General features: G+C 41.5%; 1 protein-coding gene and 1 long non-coding RNA gene across 2 annotated transcripts in view; one reads left to right on the top strand and one right to left on the bottom strand.

Moving 5' to 3' along the window:
• The window catches only part of LOC111979460 (E3 ubiquitin-protein ligase HECW1-like), a 75,779-nt gene extending 52,949 nt beyond the window's left edge, over nucleotides 1-22,830 (top strand). Inside the window, exons 22-28 of the mRNA XM_024010018.2 lie at nucleotides 6,013-6,165; nucleotides 9,179-9,277; nucleotides 9,673-9,802; nucleotides 16,758-16,904; nucleotides 17,167-17,281; nucleotides 19,786-19,984; nucleotides 20,180-22,830. Coding sequence (XP_023865786.1) covers nucleotides 6,013-6,165; nucleotides 9,179-9,277; nucleotides 9,673-9,802; nucleotides 16,758-16,904; nucleotides 17,167-17,281; nucleotides 19,786-19,984; nucleotides 20,180-20,291 — 955 coding nt within the window. The 3' untranslated portion in view covers nucleotides 20,292-22,830. The remainder of the gene's footprint in view (nucleotides 1-6,012; nucleotides 6,166-9,178; nucleotides 9,278-9,672; nucleotides 9,803-16,757; nucleotides 16,905-17,166; nucleotides 17,282-19,785; nucleotides 19,985-20,179) is intronic.
• Nucleotides 17,276-23,621, bottom strand: LOC111979461 (uncharacterized). Its single transcript, XR_002879335.2, has 4 exons — nucleotides 23,368-23,621; nucleotides 19,151-19,221; nucleotides 18,882-18,984; nucleotides 17,276-18,770 (listed from the first exon to the last, which is right to left on the bottom strand). It is a non-coding gene; the product is annotated as an uncharacterized lncRNA (long non-coding RNA).
• Nucleotides 23,622-23,770: the final 149 nt, after the last annotated feature.

The following is a 23,770-nucleotide window of genomic DNA, read 5'->3' as shown; positions in this document are numbered from 1 at the left end:
GGCCCTAGCACGAACATCCCCAGACAATTATTCCTCCTCCACCAAACTTTACATTGGCACTATGCATTCTGGCAGGTATCGTTTTCCTGGCATCCGCCAAACCCAGATTAGTCCGTCAGCCTGCCAGATGGTGTAGCGTGATTCATCATCCAGAGAACACATTTCCACTTTCCAGAGTTTTTACACAGCGAGCTTGTACACCATCCAGGCGACGCTTGACATTGAGCGTGGTGATCTTAGGCTTGTGTGCGGCTCCTCGGCCATGGAAACCCATTTTCATGAAGCTCCCAACGAACTGTTCTTTTGCTGACTTTGCTTCCAGAGGTAGTTTGGAACTCGGTAGTAAGTGTTGCAACTGAGGCCAGACGATTTTTACGAGCTACGCGCTTCAGCACTCGGCTGTCCCGTTCTGTGAGCTTGTGTGGCCTACCACTTAGCGGCTGATCCGTTGTTGCTCCTAGACCTTTCCACTTCACAATAACAGCCCTTACAGCTTGACCGGCAGCTCTAGCAGGCAGAAATGGACGAACTGACTATTGAAAATGTGCCATGTTGAAAATTCACTGAGCTCTTCAGGATGGCCAATTCTACTGTCAATGTTTGTCTATGGAGATTGCATACTGTGTGCTCGATTTTATACACCTGTCAGCAACGGGTGTGCGGAAATAGCTGAATCAACTAATTTGAAGTAGTTCCACATACTTTATTAAGTGTAATATACTGAAGATATACACTATCATGAAGATCATTTCGTAGTAAAATAACATCTTATACCTTAGCTTGCTTTGGTTATGTTTAGATACTACGCATATTCTTTCATCATCTGAGGACACCACCGGAGGTTGCTGGAGGGGGACGGCTCATAATAATAGCTTGAACGGAGCGAGGAATGGCATCAAACACATGGAAAACCATGTTTGATGTATTTGATACCATTCACTCATTCCGCTCCAGCCATTACACGAAAGCCCGTCCCCCCCAATGAAGTGCCCACCAACCTCCTGTGGAGACACACACATACCTGTCCGAAGACTTCCTCATTCACAGTGAGGTAAGGTCCAGCATGTCTGTGATGTCATTGTCTTTCATCCACTGTAGGACTCTGATGGAACTCCTCATCTAGGTATTCCAGATCACTCAGTCAGTGGGCTCTGCACGGTAAACATATTTATCTCACACATTAACTGCTTTGGGGTTCACTATGTATTACTGCACAAAGCAACCCACTGCCTTAGTGAATCAAGGGAGTAACTCACTCACTAGCCGAGGTGCATTTTCTTTGTGTTTAATTGTAAAGAATGCTGATTGTGTCAGTTGTTGTAGCCCATTATCATCCTGTCTAGGGAGACTTGTCATTAGTGCTCACGCTAAAAGTCACTCAATCTGGGTTAGACTGTGTTAAGCCTCAAACTCTTTGGACATTTATGCCAGACTGCACACTAATCCAATATTGGATAATTTTTCTTTGTTGTTAACGTGGCAGAGACATTTTCTGTACAGAAGAATTGTAAAGCCAATGTCGAGAGACAGAGACACTCACAGTCTGAGGAGAGCCTTGTAGAAGGGTCGTGTGAAGAAGGCATCCAGGAGATACTGGTGGATCAACACCAGTCCCAAAATACGCCCACTAAACCGGAACCTGCACACAAACACACACAGACAGGTCTCACACACAAGTTCAAAATCTTCAAATAGAAAATCTACCAAAAATAATTTACAGAAACTCGTTACAAATAAAGTCATCCATGATTCACCAAATTACATTTTTGAAAGAAACAACATTTTTTAAGCATATGTTTCTTTTCATTCTCCTCCATTTACACTGAATGATGTTAAGTCAGGATTTCTAATAGTAATGTAAAATTAACAAATTTACAGAAAGACCTGTGTGAAGGCCAACTTACAGAAGAGGCAATTAAAACTTTCAGTCTCAAAAAACACCAGGGCTTGATGGTATACCAGTAGAGGTATATCAGACCTTTTTTGACATACTCAAATATACATTATTAGCGTGTTTTAATTACTTCTATAAAAATTGTAGACTTTCAGGTACTCAACAATGACTGATTTCATTACTACTAAAACAGGACCCAGGTGGTAAGTATAAAGATCTAGTCCGTTTAATAAAACTGGAGGCCTCTTACACTTCAATGTTGTGATGTGAAAATCCTGCAAAATGCATAGCACAATGAATAAAAAAGGTTTTACCAGATATTGTTCATCCTGATCAGACAGGTTTTCTACATGTATATTATCTCCAAATATCGTCCAACAATTACTTGAACCAATTGAACATTATGAAACATCAAAGATACCAGGCCTGGTCTTCAGAGCAGATTTTGAAAAGGCGTTTGATAAAGTATGACTAGAATTATATATAAATGCCTGGATTACTTTAATTTCGGTGAATCTCTTATATAATGGGTTAAAGTTATGTACAGCAACCCCAGATGTAAAATAGTTTCTCAGAAAGTAGAGCATTTAAGAGGATAAAACAAGGCTGTCTGTCTGTCCCAGGTTCTCTCACGTCACCCCGCTCCTCCGCTCTCTCCACTGGCTTCCAGTTGAAGCTCGCATCCGCTACAAGACCATGGTGCTTGCCTACGGAGCTGTGAGGGGAACGCACCCCAACCTTCAGCTCCTCTGATCAGGCCCTACACCCAAACAAGGCCACTGCGTCATCACCCCCTCTGGCCTGCTCGCCTCCCTACCTCTGAGGAAGTACAGTTCCCCGCTCAGCCCAGTCAAAACTGTTCGCTGCTCTGGCACCCCAATGGTGGAAACAAACCCCTACCACGACGCCAGGTCAGGGAGTCAATGCACCACCTTCCGGAGACACCTGAAACCCCACCCTCTTTAAGGGGAATACCTAGGATAGGATAAAGTAATCCTCTAACCCCCCCCCCTCCCCTTAAAAGAGTTAGATGCACATGATTGTAAAGTGGTTGTTCCACTGGATATCATAAGGTGAATGCACCATATTGTAAGTCGCTCTGAGTAAGAGCGTCTGCTCATAAAATGACCTAAATGTAAATTTAAATGTTTTCCATATTCTATTTATTGTGCCATTGAAAGTAGATCCAACATAGAACATCAGGGTTTAGGTAAATCCAGCATAAAAACACAGTGCATGTATGCAGACTCAAGTTTTTTTCTTAAGTCCGCATTGTGGATCTCCTTGCACAGTCTCATTGAAGATCTTGATCTACTTTTCTAGTCTCTGGATTAAAACCTAATTATCACAGTGTCCATATTACGTATTGGATCATTAAAAACAGTGTTTACGCTCCTTGTAGGTTACGCAATAAAATGGGCAGATGGTGAAGTAGACATAACTTCTATTCACACTCTCAAAAAAGATAAAAGAACTGACAAATCATATTCAATTAGAAACAGTTAGCAAAATAGATAAGATTCTTAACCCCTATGAGCAGGATGGACCGATATGAGATACCTGAACCATAGTACCTTTAGATAGAATCCTCGACTACATTGATTAACTCTTGACCGGCGCCTACGTATGGTCCTATACACCAGTTTTCGCCTTGTTACCTATCCATCACGCACTAACATCACTAACAAAATTTCGGCAGCTGTCCCTACACTTCCAGACCTGCCATCTTTATCAATGAAATACTCTCGATGAGCTTACAGCGCGAATAATCCCTGAAAATTTCTAAATAAATCAAATTTCTCCTTGAGAGAATCCCTCCTAAGCCTTAGACAAACCACACTCTGCTACGGACGACATTCCGCCTATTTAACTTGTTTCGCCTGCACACTATGACTCTGACAAAGATACATATATGTCATGAAAGGAATTGTATAAATAAATAAAATACCCGTTTCATCCTTGCCTCGATGTGAAACCAATTAGAATAGAAGAGCGGCCTGCGCCTATACGATTCTTCGCGCAACAATATTAGAAACTAAGAAGCCAGATTTGTCGATAAGAGTACTTGGGACAAGTTCCACAAGATTCAAGCAGTGGCGTGTGCACATAAAAGCTCTCTAGTGCGTACAAACAATCAGACACTAACGCACTTGACAGGTGCCAACTCTACTGTCAAAACGTTGTTGAAATTCATGAAGCCCTAACAACTTTATGCTGGACTATTATACTTCAAAAACACCTAAGCCCCACTAGCAATAAGCCACAGCATATGTAACACCAGGCGTCGCGATTAAATCCATACATATGGGGCATACAGACTAACGTATCTCAGCTCTTGTAGACATTTGCTCGATAAGCCAAGAGCAGAAATCACTCGCGGAATTATTCTGTAAGCATTTAGTCTTAGTGTGCTCTGTGCACACACTCTCTATCTGGAGGGTCCAGTGAATAGAGCTATAACAGAACAAATCACACCAGTACACCTACTTGTATAATTAATAAAACAAACCCAATACACAACCGATCCGCTCCTTAGGGTGATCCTTAGAAGCCCAAATAAAATGCATACGGTTTTCTAACCTTCTGACCTCACAACACTATCCGAGCTGATACGACCTATACATTTAGAAAGTGTTCACATCAAAGATTACTGTACACCCACACTCCTTACACACGCTCACAATCTGCCAACATCGAGATATATGACACATGTGAAGAAGCGCGAAACAAGAGTGGTGTCCTATGGTTCGATATGTGTGTCAACTGATGCTGGAGACCTGAGGAGGTGGGAATTCCCAAAAGGCATGTATCTGCTGTATTAGCGTGAAGTCAGACTATCTTCCTTATAGTGTGAACTGACTTATATAATGTATAAAAGCCGCACCATGTATGTAATATAGTAAATCAAGAAAAATTCCACCTGTCAAAAAACAAAATCTAACATAGTAAGCTATACAGTTGTGTTACATTCCGTAAGAGGGTGGGTGGTGTAGAAACCATGGCTGTAATCCACTAAACATTACATATATCTCTAGTGAGAACTGAAATAACAGGTCTCATGACAGATGAGAATTTTCAATTGAAACCTCGAATCTATCTTTTTATCCACCCAAAACAAAAAACAAGCACAAGGGGTCCGCAGAGTCAATAAATCTAGGGACATGGAAAACATTTGAAAATGCTCTGCAACCGAAAACAATTAAGAGTGTTTCTTATTAGACAAGTCAAGGTAGTGACTGGTTCTAGTCAGTTTCCTTCTTCCTTTGTTGCGGCCCTACACATGTAACACACCCCACCGGTGTTTATCGATGTTGATGAACGAGAAGCTTAACCACAGCGTACACATACGAACAGATGCCCTCACCATTCCAATGGCGCTTCTCTGGACGAGAAGCGCGCCTTCCTCCACGGAACCATGGGCGGGCTAGATCTGACGTGTGATATGTGTTCGCGCATTGCTAGTACTCAAAACACAAGGCCATAGTAGGGGTTGAACAGCTCCTGAGACAGCAGGAAGAAGCCGAACTCTCTGGATGGCCCACTGTAGTCCAGACGCCGATGGTGGTGGGGAAAAGAAGAGACCTGAGTGTATTACAGTAGCAGACAAATTAAAACAAACATTCCGTTAACCTCTCTATCGCCCAAATATGAGCAGTTTGTTTCTTTAAAAGACGAGAGAGGGGTTCCGTCTTGACACGTTCATTACATTTTTACAAGTAACTGAATGAATTCAGTAATCCTAAAGACATGTTATTTCATGTGTTCAGTGGTTCAATACGAGAAGAGCTTTTGGTTGCTGTTGGAGGGTACCTTTAACCAGGTCATGGCCTACTCACGCAAGGAACTACAGAGGAATAAGCTCTACATCACCTTCATAGGAGAGGAGGGGTACACCAAAGCTTCTTCTGTTGACCTGAACACATGAAATAACATGTCTTTAGGATTACTGAATTCAATTCAGTTACTTTGAAAAAGTAATGAACGTGTCAAGACGGAACCCCCTCTCGTCTTTTAAAGAACAAACTGCTCATATTTGGGCGATAGAGAGGTTAACGAATGTTTGTTTTATTTGTCTGCTACTGTCATAACTCAGGTCTCTTCTTTTCCCACACCATCAGGCTGGACTACAGTGGGCCATCCAGAGAGTTCTTCTTCCTGCTGTCTCAGGAGCTGTTCAACCCCTACTATGGCCTGTTTGAGTACTCAGCCAACGACACATACACCGTCCAGATCAGCCCCATGTCCGCCTTCGTAGAGAACCATCTGGAATGGTGAGGGCATCTGCTTGTCCTGTGTTTAAGCTTCCTTCAAACTCATAAAACCTGGGGTGTGTTCATTAGGCCCCAAAGGGAAGAAAACTGACTGAAACCAGTCACTACCTTGACTTGTCTAATAAGAAACACTCTTAATTGTTTTCGGTTGCAGAGCATTTTCAAATGTTTTCCATGTCCTAATGATCATGACCCTGGGCTTGTTCTTGTTTGGAGGTAAAAAGTAATGGGTTTCATAGAAATCTCATGTCAAGAGACCTAAACACTTTAATTGGATTTGTATTTTATATTAACCCATCCACCAACCCCCCTCTTCGGAGGACACATATCTTGTTTGTTTTTTACAGCTTTTCTGCTACATATACATACATGGTACTTTTATATTAAGCAGTCACATAACAATACATTACTAAACATAAGCTCTTTAATCCCACCCCTCAGCCACTCTCAGCCCATCCCACCTATCACCATAGACCACCCTTGTTTGGTTTCCATGTGTCATATATTTTTCAATTGAGCTGTGATGTTTTACATACATTTTGAACCTTTCTAAATCGTATAGTATCCACAGATTGTGAGCTAAAGATGAAAACCGTATTATTATTTGGCTTTCCAAATCACCCAACACTGCTATTTGTAAGGTTAATTTTAAGTCAATGTTGTGATTTTTTTAACCATTCCTGAACCTATGACCAGAAACATGCTACAGAATAAATTATCTAGTGATTCTGTCTCTTCGCAGCAAAATCTACAGAGCTGAGATAGTTAGTTGTATGCCCCATATATATAGCATTGTGTTAGTGGCAATAATTTTGTATAATAATTTACATTGAAAAACTTGAAGTGTTGAATCAAGTGTAGTTTTTTGTACCAGTTCATAAACCATGTGCCATGGAATCAGTACATCGAAAATCTCTTCCCATTTATTTTGCAACATGTATGGCGCAGCTGTCAACTTTTTGGTCCTCAAATGAAACGGGTAATTTTTATTTATTTATACCAATTCCTTTCAGACAATTTGTATCTTTAATATATTGCAGGCAAACAAGTTAAATAGGCATGTTTGTCTGGCTTAGCATTCCAAAGAAAATTTTATATTTTTGCTCATGATTTAAAAAACGAGTCATCTGGAGTAGGCAGCGCCATTAGTAAGTAAGTAAACTGTGATAGGACCAAAGAGTTAATCAATGTGATTTTTAAATACTTGTCTATTTACCTCTCCATGGTTACAGAATCTTATCTATTTTTGCTAACTTTCTATTGAAATTGATTTGTCAGTTCTTTTATCTTTTTTGAGATGTGAATAGCAAGTATGTCTACTTCACCATCTGCCCATTTTATTGGTAACCTACAAGGTAGCGTAAACACTGTTTTTTAATGATCCAATACGTAATATGGACACTTGTCATAATTAGGTTTTAATCCAGAGACTAGAAAAGTGATCAAGATCTTCAATGAGACTGTGCAGAGATCCACAATGCGGACTTAAGAAAAAAACTTGAGTCATCAGCATACATTGACACTTGTTTTTATGCCCTGGATTTCTAACCCCTTGATGTTCTTGTTGGATCTACTTTCAATGGCCACAATAAATAGATATGGAAACAACATTTACATTTACATTTAAGTCATTTAGCAGACGCTCTTATCCAGAGCGACTTACAAATTGGTGCATTCACCTTATGATATCCAGTGGAACAACCACTTTACAATAGTGCATCTAACTCTTTTAAGGGGGGGGGGGGGGGGGTTAGAAGGATTACTTTATCCTATCCTAGGTATTCCTTAAAGAGGTGGGGTTTCAGGTGTCTCCGGAAGGTGGTGATTGACTCCGCTGACCTGGCGTCGTGAGGGAGTTTGTTCCACCATTGGGGTGCCAGAGCAGCGAACAGTTTTGACTGGGCTGAGCGGGAACTGTACTTCCTCAGAGGTAGGGAGGCGAGCAGGCCAGAGGTGGATGAACGCAGTGCCCTTGTTTGGGTGTAGGGCCTGATCAGAGCCTGAAGGTAYGGAGGTGCCGTTCCCCTCACAGCTCCGTAGGCAAGCACCATGGTCTTGTAGCGGATGCGAGCTTCAACTGGAAGCCAGTGGAGAGAGCGGAGGAGCGGGGTGACGTGAGAGAACCTGGGACAGACAGACAGCCTTGTTTTACTCCTCTTAAATGCTCAATACTTTCTGAGAAACTATTTTACATCTGGGGTTGCTGTACATAACTTTAACCCATTATATAAGAGATTCACCGAAATTAAAGTAATCCAGGCATTTATATATAAATTCTAGTCATACTTTATCAAACGCCTTTTCAAAATCTGCTCTGAAGACCAGGCCTGGTATCTTTGATGTTTCATAATGTTCAATTGGTTCAAGTAATTGTTGGACGATATATTGGAGATAATATATACATGTAGAAAACCTGTCTGATCAGGATGAACAATATCTGGTAAAACCTTTTTTATTCATTGTGCTATGCATTTTGCCAGGATTTTCACATCACAACATTGAAGTGTAAGAGGCCTCCAGTTTTATTAAACGGACTAGATCTTTATACTTACCACCTGGGTCCTGTTTTAGTAGTAATGAAATCAGTCATTGTTGAGTACCTGAAAGTCTACAATTTTTATAGAAGTAATTAAAACACGCTAATAATGTATATTTGAGTATGTCAAAAAAGGTCTGATATACCTCTACTGGTATACCATCAAGCCCTGGTGTTTTTTGAGACTGAAAAGTTTTAATTGCCTCTTCTGTAAGTTGGCCTTCACACAGGTCTTTCTGTAAATTTGTTAATTTTACATTACTATTAGAAATCCTGACTTAACATCATTCAGTGTAAATGGAGGAGAATGAAAAGAAAACATATGCTTAAAAAATGTTGTTTCTTTCAAAAATGTAATTTGGTGAATCATGGATGACTTTATTTGTAACGAGTTTCTGTAAATTATTTTTGGTAGCATTTCTATATTGAAGATTTTGAACTTGTGTGTGAGACCTGTCTGTGTGTGTTTGTGTGCAGGTTCCGGTTTAGTGGGCGTATTTTGGGACTGGTGTTGATCCACCAGTATCTCCTGGATGCCTTCTTCACACGACCCTTCTACAAGGCTCTCCTCAGACTGTGAGTGTCTCTGTCTCTCGACATTGGCCTTTACAATTCTTCTGTACAGAAAAATGTCTCTGCCACGTTAACAACAAAGAAAAATTATCCATATTGGATTAGTGTGCAGTCTGGCATAAATGTCCAAAGAAGTTTGAGGCTTAACACAGTCTAACCCAGATTGAGTGACTTTCTAGCGTGAGCACTAATGACAAGTCTCCCTAGACAGGATGATAATGGGCTACAACAACTGACACAATCAGCATTCTTTACAATTAAACACAAAGAAAATGCACCTCAGGCTAGTGAGTGAGTTACTCCCCTTGATTCACTAAGGCAGTGGGTTGCTTTGTGCAGTAATACATAGTGAACCCCAAAGCAGTTAATGTGTGAGATAAATATGTTTACCTGTGCAGAGCCACTGACCTGAGTGATCTGGAATACCTAGATGAGGAGTTCCATCAGAGTCTACAGTGGATGAAAGACAATGACATCACAGACATGCTGGACCTTACCTTCACTGTGAATGAGGAAGTCTTCGGACAGGTATGTGTGTGTCCTCCACAGGAGGTTGGTGGCACCTTCATTGGGGGGGACGGGCTTGTCGTAATGGCTGGAGCGGAATGAGTGGAATGGTATCAAATACATCAAACATGGTTTCCATGTGTTTGATGCCATTCCATTCGCTCCGTTCAAGCTATTATTATGAGCCGTCCCCCCCCTCAGCAACCTCCGGTGGTGTCCTCAATGATAAGAAATGCGTAGTATCTAAACATAAACCCAAAGCAAGCTAAGGTATAAGATGTTATTTTACTACGAAATGATCTTCATGATCAGTGTATATCTTCAGTATATACACTATATATAAAGTATGTGGACACTACTTCAAATTAGTTGATTCAGCTATTTCCGCCACACCCGTTGCTGACAGGTGTATAAAATCGAGCACACAGTCATGCAATCTCCATAGACAAACATTGACAGTAGAATGGCCATCCTGAAGAGCTCAGTGAATTTCAACATGGCCACATTTTCAATAAGTCAGTTCGTCCAATTTCTGCCCTGCTAGAGCTGCCCCGGTCAACTGTAAGGGCTGTTATTGTGAAGTGGAAAGGTCTAGGAGCAACAACGGATCAGCCGCTAAGTGGTAGGCCACACAAGCTCACAGAACGGGACAGCCGAGTGCTGAAGCGCGTAGCTCGTAAAAATCGTCTGGCCTCAGTTGCAACACTTACTACCGAGTTCCAAACTACCTCTGGAAGCAAAGTCAGCAAAAGAACAGTTCGTTGGGAGCTTCATGAAATGGGTTTCCATGGCCGAGGAGCCGCACACAAGCCTAAGATCACCACGCTCAATGTCAAGCGTCGCCTGGAGTGGTGTAAAGCTCGCTGTGTAAAACTCTGGAACAGTGGAAATGTGTTCTCTGGAGTGATGAATCACGCTTCACCATCTGGCAGGCTGACGGACTAATCTGGGTTTGGCGGATGCCAGGAAAACGATACCTGCCAGAATGCATAGTGCCAACTGTAAAGTTTGGTGGAGGAGGAATAATTGTCTGGGGATGTTCGTGCTAGGGCCCTTAGTTCCAGTGAAGGGAAATCTTAATGCTACAGCATACAATGACATTCTAGACAATTCTGTGCTTCTAACTTTGTGGCAGCAGTTTGGAGAAGGCCCTTTTATGTTTCAGCATGACAATGTCCCCATGCACAAAGCGAAGTCCATACAGAAATGGTTTGTCGATTTTGGTGTGGAAGAACTTGACTGGCCTGCACAGAGCTCTGACCTTAACTCCATCGAACACCTTTGGGATGAATTGGAACACAGACTGCGAGCCAGACATTGCCCAACATTAACCTTTATTTAACTAAGCAAATCAATTAAGAAATCATTCTTATTTACAATGATGGCCTACCAAAAGGCCTCGTGCGGGGATGGGGCCTGGGATTATAAATAAAATAAAAATATAGGACCAAACACACATCACGACAAGAGACAACAACACTACATAAAGAGAGACCTATGACGACACCATAGCATGGCAGCATCACAACATGGCAGAAGCACAAAACAGGGTAGAAACATTGTTGGGCACAGACAACAGCACAAAGGGCAAGAAGGGACAGGCAACAATACATCTAGCAAAGCAGCCACAACTGTCAGTAAGAGTGTCCATGATTGAGTCTTTGAATGAAGAGATTGAGATAAAACTGTCCAGTTTGAGTGTTTGTTGCAGCTCATTCCAGTCGCTAGCTCCAGCGAACTGAAAAGACAAGCGACCCAGGGACATGTGTGCTTTGGGGACCTTTAACAGAATGTGACTGGCAGAACAGGTGTTGTATGTGGAGGATGAGGGCTGCAGTAGATATCTCAGATAGGGGGGAGTGAGGCCTAAGAGGGTTTTATAAATAAGCAACAACCAGTGGGTCTTGCGACAGATATACAGAGATGACCAGTTTACAGAAGAGTATAGAGTGCAGTGATGTGTCCTTTAAGGAGCATTGGTGGCAAATCTTATGGCCGAATGGTAAAGAACATCTAGCCGCTCGAGAGCACCCTTACCTGCCGATCTATAAATTACGTCTCCATAATCTAGCACGGTCATCTGAATCAGGGTTAGTTTGGCAAACCATGTCTAGATTTAACTTTAGCCTGCAGCTTTGACATGTGCTGAGAGAAYGTGTACCGTCTAGCCATACTCCCAAGTACTTGTATAAGGTGACTACCTCAAGCTCTAAACCCTCAGAAGTAGTAATCACACCTGTGGGGAGAGGGGCATTCTTCTTACCAAACCACGTGACCTTTGTTTTGGAGCTGTTCAGAAGAAGTTTAAGGGTAGAGAAAGCTTGTTGGACACTAAGAAAGCTTTGTTGTAGAGCGTTTAACACAAAATCTGGGGAGGCGCCAGTTGAGTATAAGACTGTATCATCTGCATATTAATGGTAAGAGAGCTTCCTACTGACTGAGCTATGTTGTTGATGTAAATTGAGAAGAGCATGGGGCCTAGGATCGAGCCTTGGGGTACTCCCTTGGTGACAGGCAGATGTTCTGACTTTATACACTGCACTCTTTGAGAGAGGTAGTTAGCAAACCAGGAGACCCCTCAGAGACACCAATACTCCTTAGCCGGACCACAAGAATGGAATAGTCTACCGTATCAAAAGCTTTGGCCAAGTCAATAGAAAAAGCAGCACAACATTGCTTAGAATCAAGGGCAATGGTGACATTATTGAGGACCTTTAAGGTTGCAGTGACAGATGTTTTTTTAGGGTCAAGTTTAAGGAGCTCCTTTAGCACCTCGGACTCAGTGACTGCCTGCAGGGAGAAACTTTGTTGCGGGCAGGGGAAAAAGAGGGAGGAGCATCGGGGATAGTCGCATTAGAAGGGGTGAGGGATGAGGAAATGTTGGACGGGCAAGGAGGCATGGCTGTGTCAAATAGGAATCCTGACTTAATGAAGTGGTGATTAAAGAGCTCAACCATGTGCGTCTTGTTAGTAACAACCTCAAAAATCAACTTTAACGGACATGGGCAGCTGTGAGGAGGAGGATTTATTCTCCAGGTCATTAACCGTTTGAGAACTTCTTGGGGTTACACCGACAGAGAGAGAACTGCTCCTTAAAGTAACGAACTTTGGCCATCCGGATAGTCTGAGTGCACTTATTTCTCATTTGCCTGAACGAGAGCTAGTCAGCCTGAGTATGCGTGTGCCGAGCCTTTCGCCAAATGGAATTCTTGAGGTGGAGTAACTCTGCAAGATCACGGTCGAACCAGGGGCTGAACCCATTTCAAATTTTCTTTATGGGGGCGTGTTTGTTAACAATATCACTGAAGTCACTGAAGATATCAAAAAAGAACGTCCAAGCTTCTTTGACAGAGGGGATCAAGCTGATTCTATACCAATTTACAGAGGCCAGGTCATGAAGGTAGGCTTGCTCATTAAAGTTTTTTAGCAAGCGTCTTTGACAAATCAGGACAGGACGTTTCACTGAGTAGCCATTACGAACACAGGCTGTTAAACAGTGATCACAAAGGTCATTACAAAACAACACCAGACTGGTACCTATCAGGATTATTTGTGAGGAGAACATTGAGGAGAGTAGCCTTTTCTGGGTGTTTGGAGTCATACCTTGTGGGATTGGTAATAATCTGAGAAAGATTTAGGGAGTCCCATTGCTTTAGGACTTGGTCAGGTAGTTTAAGCATGTCCCAGTTTAGGTCACCTACTGTAGCAGGACAAATTCAGAGAGAGTTTAGGGGCCAGCAGGTAGGGTACAGGCCGGTGCTGATGGAGGACAAAAAAAAACTTAAACAGTCAACAAAGAGCTAATCGAAAGTTCAATGCTTAAAACCAGCAAATCAAATTGTTTGGGGACAGACYAAGTGGAGATAACCGAGCACTGAAGGTGATCCTTGGTAAAGATTGCCACTCCCCCACCTTAGGAAGATCTGTCTTGCCGAACAAGGTTATAGCCAGAAAGGTTGGCATCCAGTATTCAAAACACTCTTCCTTAACCACGTCTCAATAATGACCAACACATCTGGATTGGAGCTGTGAAACCACACTTTCAATTGATCAATTTTAGGTAATAAGCTTCTAGTGTTAAATGTGCAGAAAACCCAGGCTTTTACAAGAGCAGACATCAGTGAAACATATCAAAGCACAAGTCAGAATTGGGGCTAGCAACAGTAGATGGGCCAGGCTGTACATGCACATTTCCAGATATCATCAACAGTAATACAATCAAGGCACGGCGTAGGACAGGTAGAGCTCTGCAGTGTTGATTTATGACATTTGAATGAGCATTAGATGGCAACAGGATCATATTATACAGCAATTTCATCAGGTAACATAAATACACAGCCGCAAGAGGTGGTTAGAATAGGATGGGGGGCCAAAAGTCTATGTAACCAATAGAGAGTCAGAGTCCCGAGTGTGGGAACAAACAGTCTGTCCCACGGTAGGATAAACAAGAAAGTTCATAGTCAACAAAGCATGCAGGAGTCATGAGGCACATAGCAAAATGCACCATTTTTTTTTTTTTTTTTTTACTTGGGGCTAGTCATTGTAAGTTCAGAGTCACTCGCCCCAACAGTGCCTGTGTGCTGGAGGTAAGTGAAAGCTCGGTAGAGAGGGGTGAGTGTGGTGGGGGTACCTGTACCAGACAGGGAGAGACAAGCCAGAGCAGACGTGAACAGATCGCCAGGTGGAATCCAAGCAGCAGTGCAGCAGGCAGCGGGAGTAGGAGTCACACTCACTTGGGAAAAGCTTTATTTCTGGAGGCAGATTTCTTGTAGAAAATGCCAGTGGATGGTCCTGAACAGCAGGAGGGTGCTTCAAGACCTCTAGATTTGGGAGGGATAGTCTGTGAGACTCCTGCCATGTGTTGGGCTAAAAGGCTTCGACACATTTCACTTCACGCCTCAGTGCTAACTGAAGTTGTATCTGGTCTTCCAAAATTAGGCTGTACGTTTGGAGTTTTGATCTGGAGTGAAAGTTATGCTGTGGAGGGTAGCATCCTGTATACAGTTGAAGTCGGGAGTTTACTTACACCTTAGCCAAATAGATTTAAACTCAGTTTCACAATTCCTGAAATTTAATCCCAGTAAAAAAAATCCCTGTTTTAGGTCAGTTAGGATCACCACTTTATTTCAAGAATGTGAAATGTCAGAATAATAGAGAGAATGATTTATTTCAGCTTTTMTTTCTTTCATCATATTCCCAGTGGGTCAGAAGTTTACATACACTCAATTAGTATTTGGTAGCATTGCCTTTAAATTGTTTAACTTGGGGCAAATGTTTTGGTTAGCCTTCTACAAGCTTCCCACAATAAATTGGGTGAATTTTGGCCCATTCCTCCTGACAGAGCTGGTGTAACGGAGTCAGGTTTGTAGGCCTCCTGCTCGCACACGCTTTTTCAGTTCTGCCCACAAGTTTTCTATAGGATTGAGGTCAGGGCTTTGTGATGGCCACTCCAATACCTCGACTTTGTTGTCCTTAAGCCATTTTGCCACAACTTTGGAAGTATRCTTGGGGTCATTGTCCATTTGGAAGACCCATTTGCGACCAAGCTTTAACTTCCTGACTGATGTCTTGAGATATTGCTTCAATATATCCACATAATTTTCCTTCCTCATGTGCCATCTATTTCGTGAAGTGCACCAGTCCCTCCTTCAGCAAAGCACCCCCACAACATGATGCTGCCACCCCCGTGCTTCACAGTTGGGATGGTGTTCTTCGGCTTGCAAGCCWCCCCCTTTTTCCTCCAAACATAATGGTCATTGGGGCCAAACAGTTCTATTTTTGTTTCATCAGACCAAAGGACATTTCTTCAAAAAGTACAATCTTTGTCCCCATGTGCAGTTGCAAACTGTAGTCTGGGTTTTTTATAGCGGTTTTGGAGCAGTGGCTTCTTCCTTGCTGAGCGGCCTTTCAGGTTATGTCAATATAGGACTCATTTTACTGTGGACGTTGATACTTTTGTACCTGTTTCCGCCAGAATCTTCACAAGGTCCTTTGCTGTTGTTCTGGGATTGATTTGCACGTTTCGCACCAAAGTACATTCATCTCTAGGAGACAGAACCCGTCTCCTTCCTGAGCGGTATGACAGCTGCGTGGTCCCATGGTGTTTATACTTGCGTACTATTGTTTGTACAGATGAACATGGTACTTTCAGGCGTTTGGAAATTGCTCCCAAGGATGAACCAGACTTGTGGAGGTCTACAAWWTTTTTTTCTGAGGTGTTGGCTGATTTCTTTTGATTTTCCCCATGATGTCAAGCAAAGAGGCACTGAGTTTGAAGGTAGGCCTTGAAATACATCCACAGGTACACCTTCAATTGACTCAAATGATGTCAATTAGCCTATCAGAAGCTTCTAAAGACATGACATCATTTTCTGGAATTTCCCAAGCTGTTTAAAGGCACAGTCAACTTAGTATGTAAACTTCTGACCCACTGGAATTCTGATAGAGTGAAATAATCTGTCTGTAAACAATTGTTGGAAAAATGACTTGTGTCATGCACAAAGTAGATGTCCTAACTGACTTCCCAAAACTATAGTTTGTTCACAAGAAATGTGTGGAGTGGTTGAAAAACGAGTTTTAATGACTCCAACCGAAGTGTATGTAAACTTCCGACTTCAACTGTATATCCCTGCCGAAAAATCCAAGTTAATTTAACTCTAAATCTATATATTTTTTAAAAACATGCTGAAAAATGGAGGAGCTCATCTGCTCATGACCTCTCCCTATCTCTCTAATGCCTGAATGGAAGTCCCCGCAGCAATGTTCCCACATCTAGTGGAAAGCCTTCCCAGAAGAGTGGAGGCAGTTATAGCAGCAAAGGGGGACCAACTCCATAGTAATGCCCATGATTTTGGAATGAGATGTTCGACAAGCAGTTGTCCACATACATTTGGTTATGTAGTGTGCTTTCATTGGGACTTTTGCATTGTAAGGTATGTCTGTATTGTAACATGGATATTGCTCTATTTGCGGGCAGGTAACAGAGAGAGAGCTGAAGTCTGGAGGGGCTAACATTAATGTGACAGAGAAGAATAAGAAGGAGTACATTGACCGCATGGTGAAATGGAGGGTGGAGAGAGGAGTGGTCAAGCAGACAGAGGCACTGGTCAGGGGCTTCTATGAGGTACAGTAAACGCTCTCAGGGCAACAGTCAATGGCCATGGCATAATTTCCCCCAATATGTCTAATTAGTTTTTTCCCAGCCTGTCTATGCTTTCAGAGGGCTTTCACTTTGCACTTCAAATATGATTTCTTCAAGTTTCTTAGAATGCAATAGAACCTGACTATCAAATGAAGTCACCAAGTGATTGACAGGAGCAATGTGTCTAAATATGTACACTCCTACATCGTTTTTAATGTTCTATGTTTCGGATATATTTCTCCAGGTGGTGGATTCCCGGCTGGTGTCAGTGTTCGATGCCAGAGAGTTGGAGCTGGTCATCGCTGGGACAGCTGAGATAGACCTCAATGACTGGAGGAACAACACAGAGTATAGAGGAGGTGAGCAGACTTCAAGGGAGCATATTACCTAATGGAAAATCTACAAACTTGCATTTTAGTCTAGGATGTGTGTCCCAACATGTTTTTAAAAGGCAATGTATCCACTACCATGGCACCCATGTGCAGGGGTGGACTGAAACAATAATTCAGGCCGGAAATTTGACTCCATCCCAGGCCACCCTGTTCACGCAAACCACCAGACCGCTAATTTTGTAGGCTAACCCTATTAGTTGATGTAACGGTACCAAACTAGTTATACATTTGGTCACTATATTCATCTGGGAAGAAGTTATCCACATTACAAAATACAAACATTTGGGACTGACCAACAATTAGCCTATCTGAACACTGAGTTTAAGGTATGCTATAGCTATGGGTGCACCCTSAAACTCACTAGGAATACACCAATCATACTGTAGCACATACAAATGTACAAGGCTGGACACACAAAATAATTAGCCTACACTTTTAAATGGAGGATGAGATATACAGAGCTAGCTCAAATGATTATCTTTATATTCAAGCATCAAGCGTATCAAAACTTCACACACACATTCACTGAACTTGAACATAAGCTACAAAAATGTAAGTAAGTATAATACAAAAGTCAAAAAAGCACTCCTCTACAAAAACATGTAGATTACAATGTTCACTCAMTGGTGTCCATAAAACAAACAGCACAAAAATAAACATCTATACACTGAGTCAATGAAATTGAACATTGGCTACATAACTGCAAGTATAATACGAAAGTCCAAAAAACATGCCTCTGTACAAAAGCTTTAACTCACAGCAAATGTTCTTTCACTCTTGTCAGCCTGTTAAGGAAGAGTCATAGCATAGCTACTTCAGAGTAACCAGTGAGTAATTACCACTAGTAAACCAGTAGGAGGCGCAGTAACTCACTGCTCTCTGCCATCTTGTCAATGATGTCATCTTTGTCAAGTCCCATAAGAATCTCTTTCTCTGTTGCCATCAAAACGAACGCTTCAAGGTTCTCTTGAGTGAGGGAGGTTCTTAGGCGGTTCTTCATGAATTTCAGGGTGGAGAAGGTCCTCTCACTAGCCACCTGAGTGATGGATAGGGTGAGGAGGGACTTGTAGCCCAAATCAATGATGTGATACGCATCCGTGAGCAGATTGTAGAGACAGGGGAAGATAGCAGTGTACCGGGCAGTTTTTACATGTGGAACAAATTCTGCTCACCAACTTCACACTTTCATCAGGATCCTCAAAGCCTTCCCCTGATTCATCACTGGCAGCGGCAGCCCTGGTGTTGTACTCCTCCAATGCTGACTGTTTCAGTCTTTCCCACTGTTGTGCAAGGCTGATCAGTTCAGCCTGCAATGCTGCAACAGTGSCATGTTCATCAAATTCCAGTAAGAATTTGCTGAGCTCCTTCATGGCTGTCTTTGGAACGCCCTTTTCTCTGATCTCAAGAAAATGCTTCGGATTCATGCAGGAGACATCTGCACACGGCACTGTATTTGCTGCATAACGACAGTGAATACTTTCAACAACAGTGTTCAGTACCACATTGTGGATCTTGATTTTGTAATCCATGGCTGCATTAGCAATGGGCTCGTCTTCTGCCAACTCACCTGGTTTTCTATTTTTTTTTGTTCTCTTCTTTGGGAGAGCAGTCTGAGCTTCGGAATCACAGTCCTGCTGCTCCTCCAGAATGGCTCTCCCCCCCAGGTTGCTCTGCAGAATGAGATTAACATCGTAAATAACTTGTATTGTATTACTTGTGCAGTCATCGATTGTATTCCCCCCCGCAATTACAGTCCTACTGATAATCTCATAAATAAAGCACATATTAATCTAAAATCATAGCCTACATGTTTAGGTTTGTGCTCTTAAGTTGTACCTGAAGGTTCCTGCTCTGACCACTATCTCCAGTTGCACCTGAAGCTCTAGTGCTGCTGCTTCCTTCTCCACCTTGAAAAAAATATGCAAAGAAAATACTCTTAGCATACTCACTATCATTAGTGTATCAGTAGGCTACATTAATACAGCTCTGGGAATTTTTCCCAGAGCTGTATATTATTGTAGTGACTTGTATTGCCGGTACTAATGATCTTTGTCATTGCCTGTGTTACGTTCAAGGGTGTATTATGGTTACGTTACTGTAGCCTGTTTCGCTGTACAGTGTATGTGCACTTTCCCTCTGCTTATGTGGCATGAGTCATTACCGAATGCTGGCAACTCCATAGTCTAAGTTTACTATTTTTTACTAGTTGAAACATATTGCCTTCAATGTCATTATGATCGCTATGTTGCACTCAATGCTATGATATAATTCCTCCACGAAGACGTAAAACGTCCCTTGTTGAACCATCATCCCTGTTGCCTGATTTCTATACTGTATATGCTGTAGCCAACTCTTCTATGGCATGTCAACAATAAAGGAGTTGGCTACCGCACATCACATCTGATATGGGACCAAGCTACCAACCTCTGTACCCAGTCTTTGACATGCCCTATTGTCCTTCTGCATCGCAGGCTACCATGACAGCCACATAGTGATCCGGTGGTTCTGGGGGGCCGTGGAGCGCTTCAACAATGAACAGAGGCTGCGTCTGCTGCAGTTTGTGACTGGCACCTCCAGTGTTCCCTACGAGGGCTTCACTGCGCTACGGGGCAGTAACGGCCTGCGACGCTTCTGTATCGAGAAGTGGGGCAAGATCACCGCTCTTCCAAGGTAATATAAGCGCTCTACCCAAAGTAGAGTGGACCTAGACAATCATTTCTACCATTACCTCCTGCTATTACAGGTATAGATTGACTGTCCTATGCTGTTATCCTCCAAACCACTGCATAACAATGTATAGTATTTGTAAGAACTCTATTCTGTTGAATTGGTTGTCTGCTCTGATGCATGGTCTATATCTTCCAGGGCACACACATGCTTCAACCGGCTGGATCTCCCTCCATACCCCTCCTACACCATGCTCTATGAGAAACTGCTGATCGCTGTGGAGGAGACCAGCACTTTTGGCCTTGAGTGAAGGAGAGAGAAGGTGTGCATCCCAAATGGCACCTTATTTCCTATATAGTGCACTACTTTTGACCAGAGACCATAGAGCTCTGGTCAAATGTACTGCATTATGTAGGGAATAGGGTGCCATTTGCGAAGCAATCAAGAACTTAAATAGGATCCTGTGCCTCAGGACTGTGGACTCACTCCCTTTATACTGTACATTTCAATACAACAGCCAGAGGACTGTACATTTCTCTTTTTTAACAATCTTATGTACAGTATACAAGCAAAAGGAAAAGCCAAGCACCACCACATGCATTACTCACATGTTACAATGTACCTTTGTTTGCATAAAGGCACATAGCTCTTATTTGCTCAGCCTATAACAGTACTCAGGGCCTTGACTTAACACATCACACACGCCAATGAATAGTCTAGTCCCTCTCTCACAGTGCACCTTGCACCAACAGCCTCAGCAAGCATCATCACATCACCAACCACAACCAACATTATCACTAGAAGAAATGCCTCAACTCGCATTATCAGAGGGAGAGAAATGCCTCAAATACTGTCACGTGAACCACTACAACCAATTCCACTTCAAATACTGCTGCCACTGGGATTATCCCAGGATATGACATCAGCAAAGGACTGGGTCATCAACATCTCTCAAGTTCTTAATTGCCCTAAGTTTTTACCAAGATTTTGTGAACATTGTGATGCATCAGGAGAGATTCAATAGTGTCGCAAGATCCTACCGCAATTGCAAAACGACTGTTCGAGGATTCTAATGATATTGAAGTTGTTATACTTTAATTGAAGTCAAAACTATGTTTTATCACTAAAAGCATGTGTGGAATTGACGTAAACCTTGAAGCTGATTGGGAAACGAACACAAACCAGTTTTACTGTAGGTAATTAGAGTGAAGCGATGTGAAGAAACCCCCTTAAACAACGTCAGATCAGAATTTCTTTCCGATGTGCTCCATGTGAAAACAACACTTCTTTTCCCCCTCTTGACCTTGAGAAGCATTTGATGTTTACATGAGGTGTGTCATCTCTTGTTTTAACACAYTTGAGTCAGGATATTATGAATGTTTCATTGTCACAAGATTGTTGTGTTTCATTTGTACATGGTAGACAGATTATTTTGGAAGGAAGTGTTTAAATATTTTGCCAGGTTTTTATATAATTTTTTCAAGCATGGAACACAGAACTGGACATATTGCATTGTTTAAATATATATTCAAACACTGAGGCAAACCAAGAGAGAACAATTAAAGTAAATTTGCGGGTATTGTGTTTAGATAGTACTGGATCTTATTCTTCCTGAATATTTGTTGCACTTCTGAGGAGTTGACACTAAGTTCACCTTAAATATATGTATACAACTATTTGAACAGAAATCTATTATATTTTTTAATGTTTTTAAATGTAACACTACTTGCAATTATTATACACTATAGTTCTGGCTGAACAAATCAAAAAACAGTAGATTACAATGCTGTTGACTTGTTACCGCACTTCTGTTATAGCAGCAGGTTAACATGTTCGATTTTGTTTCAGTGTATGCCTGTATGTCTACTCTTGGCCACAGTCATACGTGCTGTGACATGAACATGTAATGGACTTAAAATTAACGTCACGTTGGTGGGTCTTTTGTCAGTTCTAGGTTACCATGCCACATCCATTTAGGACAGACCCCACAGGGTTGCTTTATTAATTTCCCCTCATGTTGTCATTTAATGCACATATCCTATAGCGACTTTATCATTATAGGATAGGACAGCTGTTGTGGTCTGCAAATGCCATGCCTTAACATGAAAACACTGTATATGACAAAATGCCACTGTCAGGCATACGTAGGCCTATAACTGAGTTGATTGCAGACCAATTGAATAATTGTGTATGTGCTATCATGTTCATTGTTATAGTAGTTTGATATTAGAAGAGAGACACCAGAAACTGATATTGAACACTACTACTGTACTTACATGACCTATGTTTTTGTTAAAATCTTTTCACTTTCTCTCGTGTTCCTTTCCTTGGACAATTAAGATTTTGAAATGTACAGTGAGTGCATTTATAGTTGCTATTATGAAATTGGAAGGCTGTAAGATCAAGTTTATACAGGAAATGTATTGTCAAAGCATTTTGAAATGATAAAATGTCATATGCAGTACAAGATTGGTGTTATTCATGTATTTTTTATGTATTGTCTATGTTGTTGTTCAGTATGTACAGTATAAGAATCCGAATGTTTTAAGTTACTGTTGAAAATGTGTCTAATGCTATGCACATTTCCTGTGGCGAAGAACAAGCAATGTAATTTTCAAACAATAATCTGTTGCTTATTTTATATTTTTCCTTAAAGAGATTGTTTGCAGCTAGTGAACGTTTTATGACCATTCTTTAGGTCTCAGAAACCCTCTCACAGGTCTACATGTTTCACTGTCCGTCCCCACTATTTCCTGTCTGATGAGCTCACATGCAGTAATTCTCAGGCTGCGCTTTCAATTCGAGCATAGTACTGTTAACGAATGTCAATAAACAATCACTTCATAAAGCACCTTTCTTCTACTAGTTTTATGAGTGGGAAGGTGGTAATTTCCAGTTGTGAAGTAGTAAATACGAGTTGGATGCATTCACATGCTTTGAACTCATTTGAGAAACACTGGATTGGCTAATGGCAAACAAGATTCATCAACCATAAACTAAAAGTACAGCTATCATGTTCGCAAACAAATTATAGTCTTAAAAAAAAACTGTAATTAGATTGCTTTTTATAAATAATATTTAGTTGTTGAATTTAAGAACCAAAAATGCTGTTTACCCTGGCCTGACGTTTTGATAACCATGTAACTCTCTCTCGGACAAGGTGACTTATCAATATATTTGGCTCTATTTACTCTCAGATTCAAAAATGCTAATTAGCATCAATGTAGACATGCAAGACTACAAATCCCTGCACTTCATATCTAGCTGACACCTTTGCTAACAGGTATTGTGTCAATTTCAAACTTGCACAAGACAGTTAACAGAATTGCCAATTTATTCATTACTAAATTTAGCTAACATTAGATTGTTAATCCAGAGATTCTTACCTTTGCTTCAATTCAGCAGTCTCGTCCAGATCAAGGCATTTGTAGTTCTACTCATTAGTAGCTAATTAGCATTTCTTTTTTGGGGGGGTAAATGCAGGAAAATATATTGATAAAAGTCACCTTGTCCTATAGAGATTTACACAGTTATCAAAACGTCACGCCAGGGTAAGTTTACATGAAACACAGCCCTTACTTTAAGTGTTTCTAAAATCCCCTATGGGAAAAATGAACTGTGGAAAACAATTGGAACCATTTCCTTGTTTGACCGCTAGGTTTTATGGGTATTATGACTCATACTGTGGTACTCTGTTGCTACATACATTGTTGGACTTATAAATGAATACCTATTGATTCTTGAAGAATATATATCTTAAAAAATTACCAAAACAGTATTAAGCTTTTA

This window comes from Salvelinus sp. IW2-2015, linkage group LG19, assembly GCF_002910315.2.
Source record: "Salvelinus sp. IW2-2015 linkage group LG19, ASM291031v2, whole genome shotgun sequence".
Lineage (NCBI taxonomy): Eukaryota > Metazoa > Chordata > Actinopteri > Salmoniformes > Salmonidae > Salvelinus > Salvelinus sp. IW2-2015.
The sequence above is the reverse complement of the archived record's forward strand: the minus strand, read 5'-3'. Positions and strand labels throughout refer to the sequence as shown.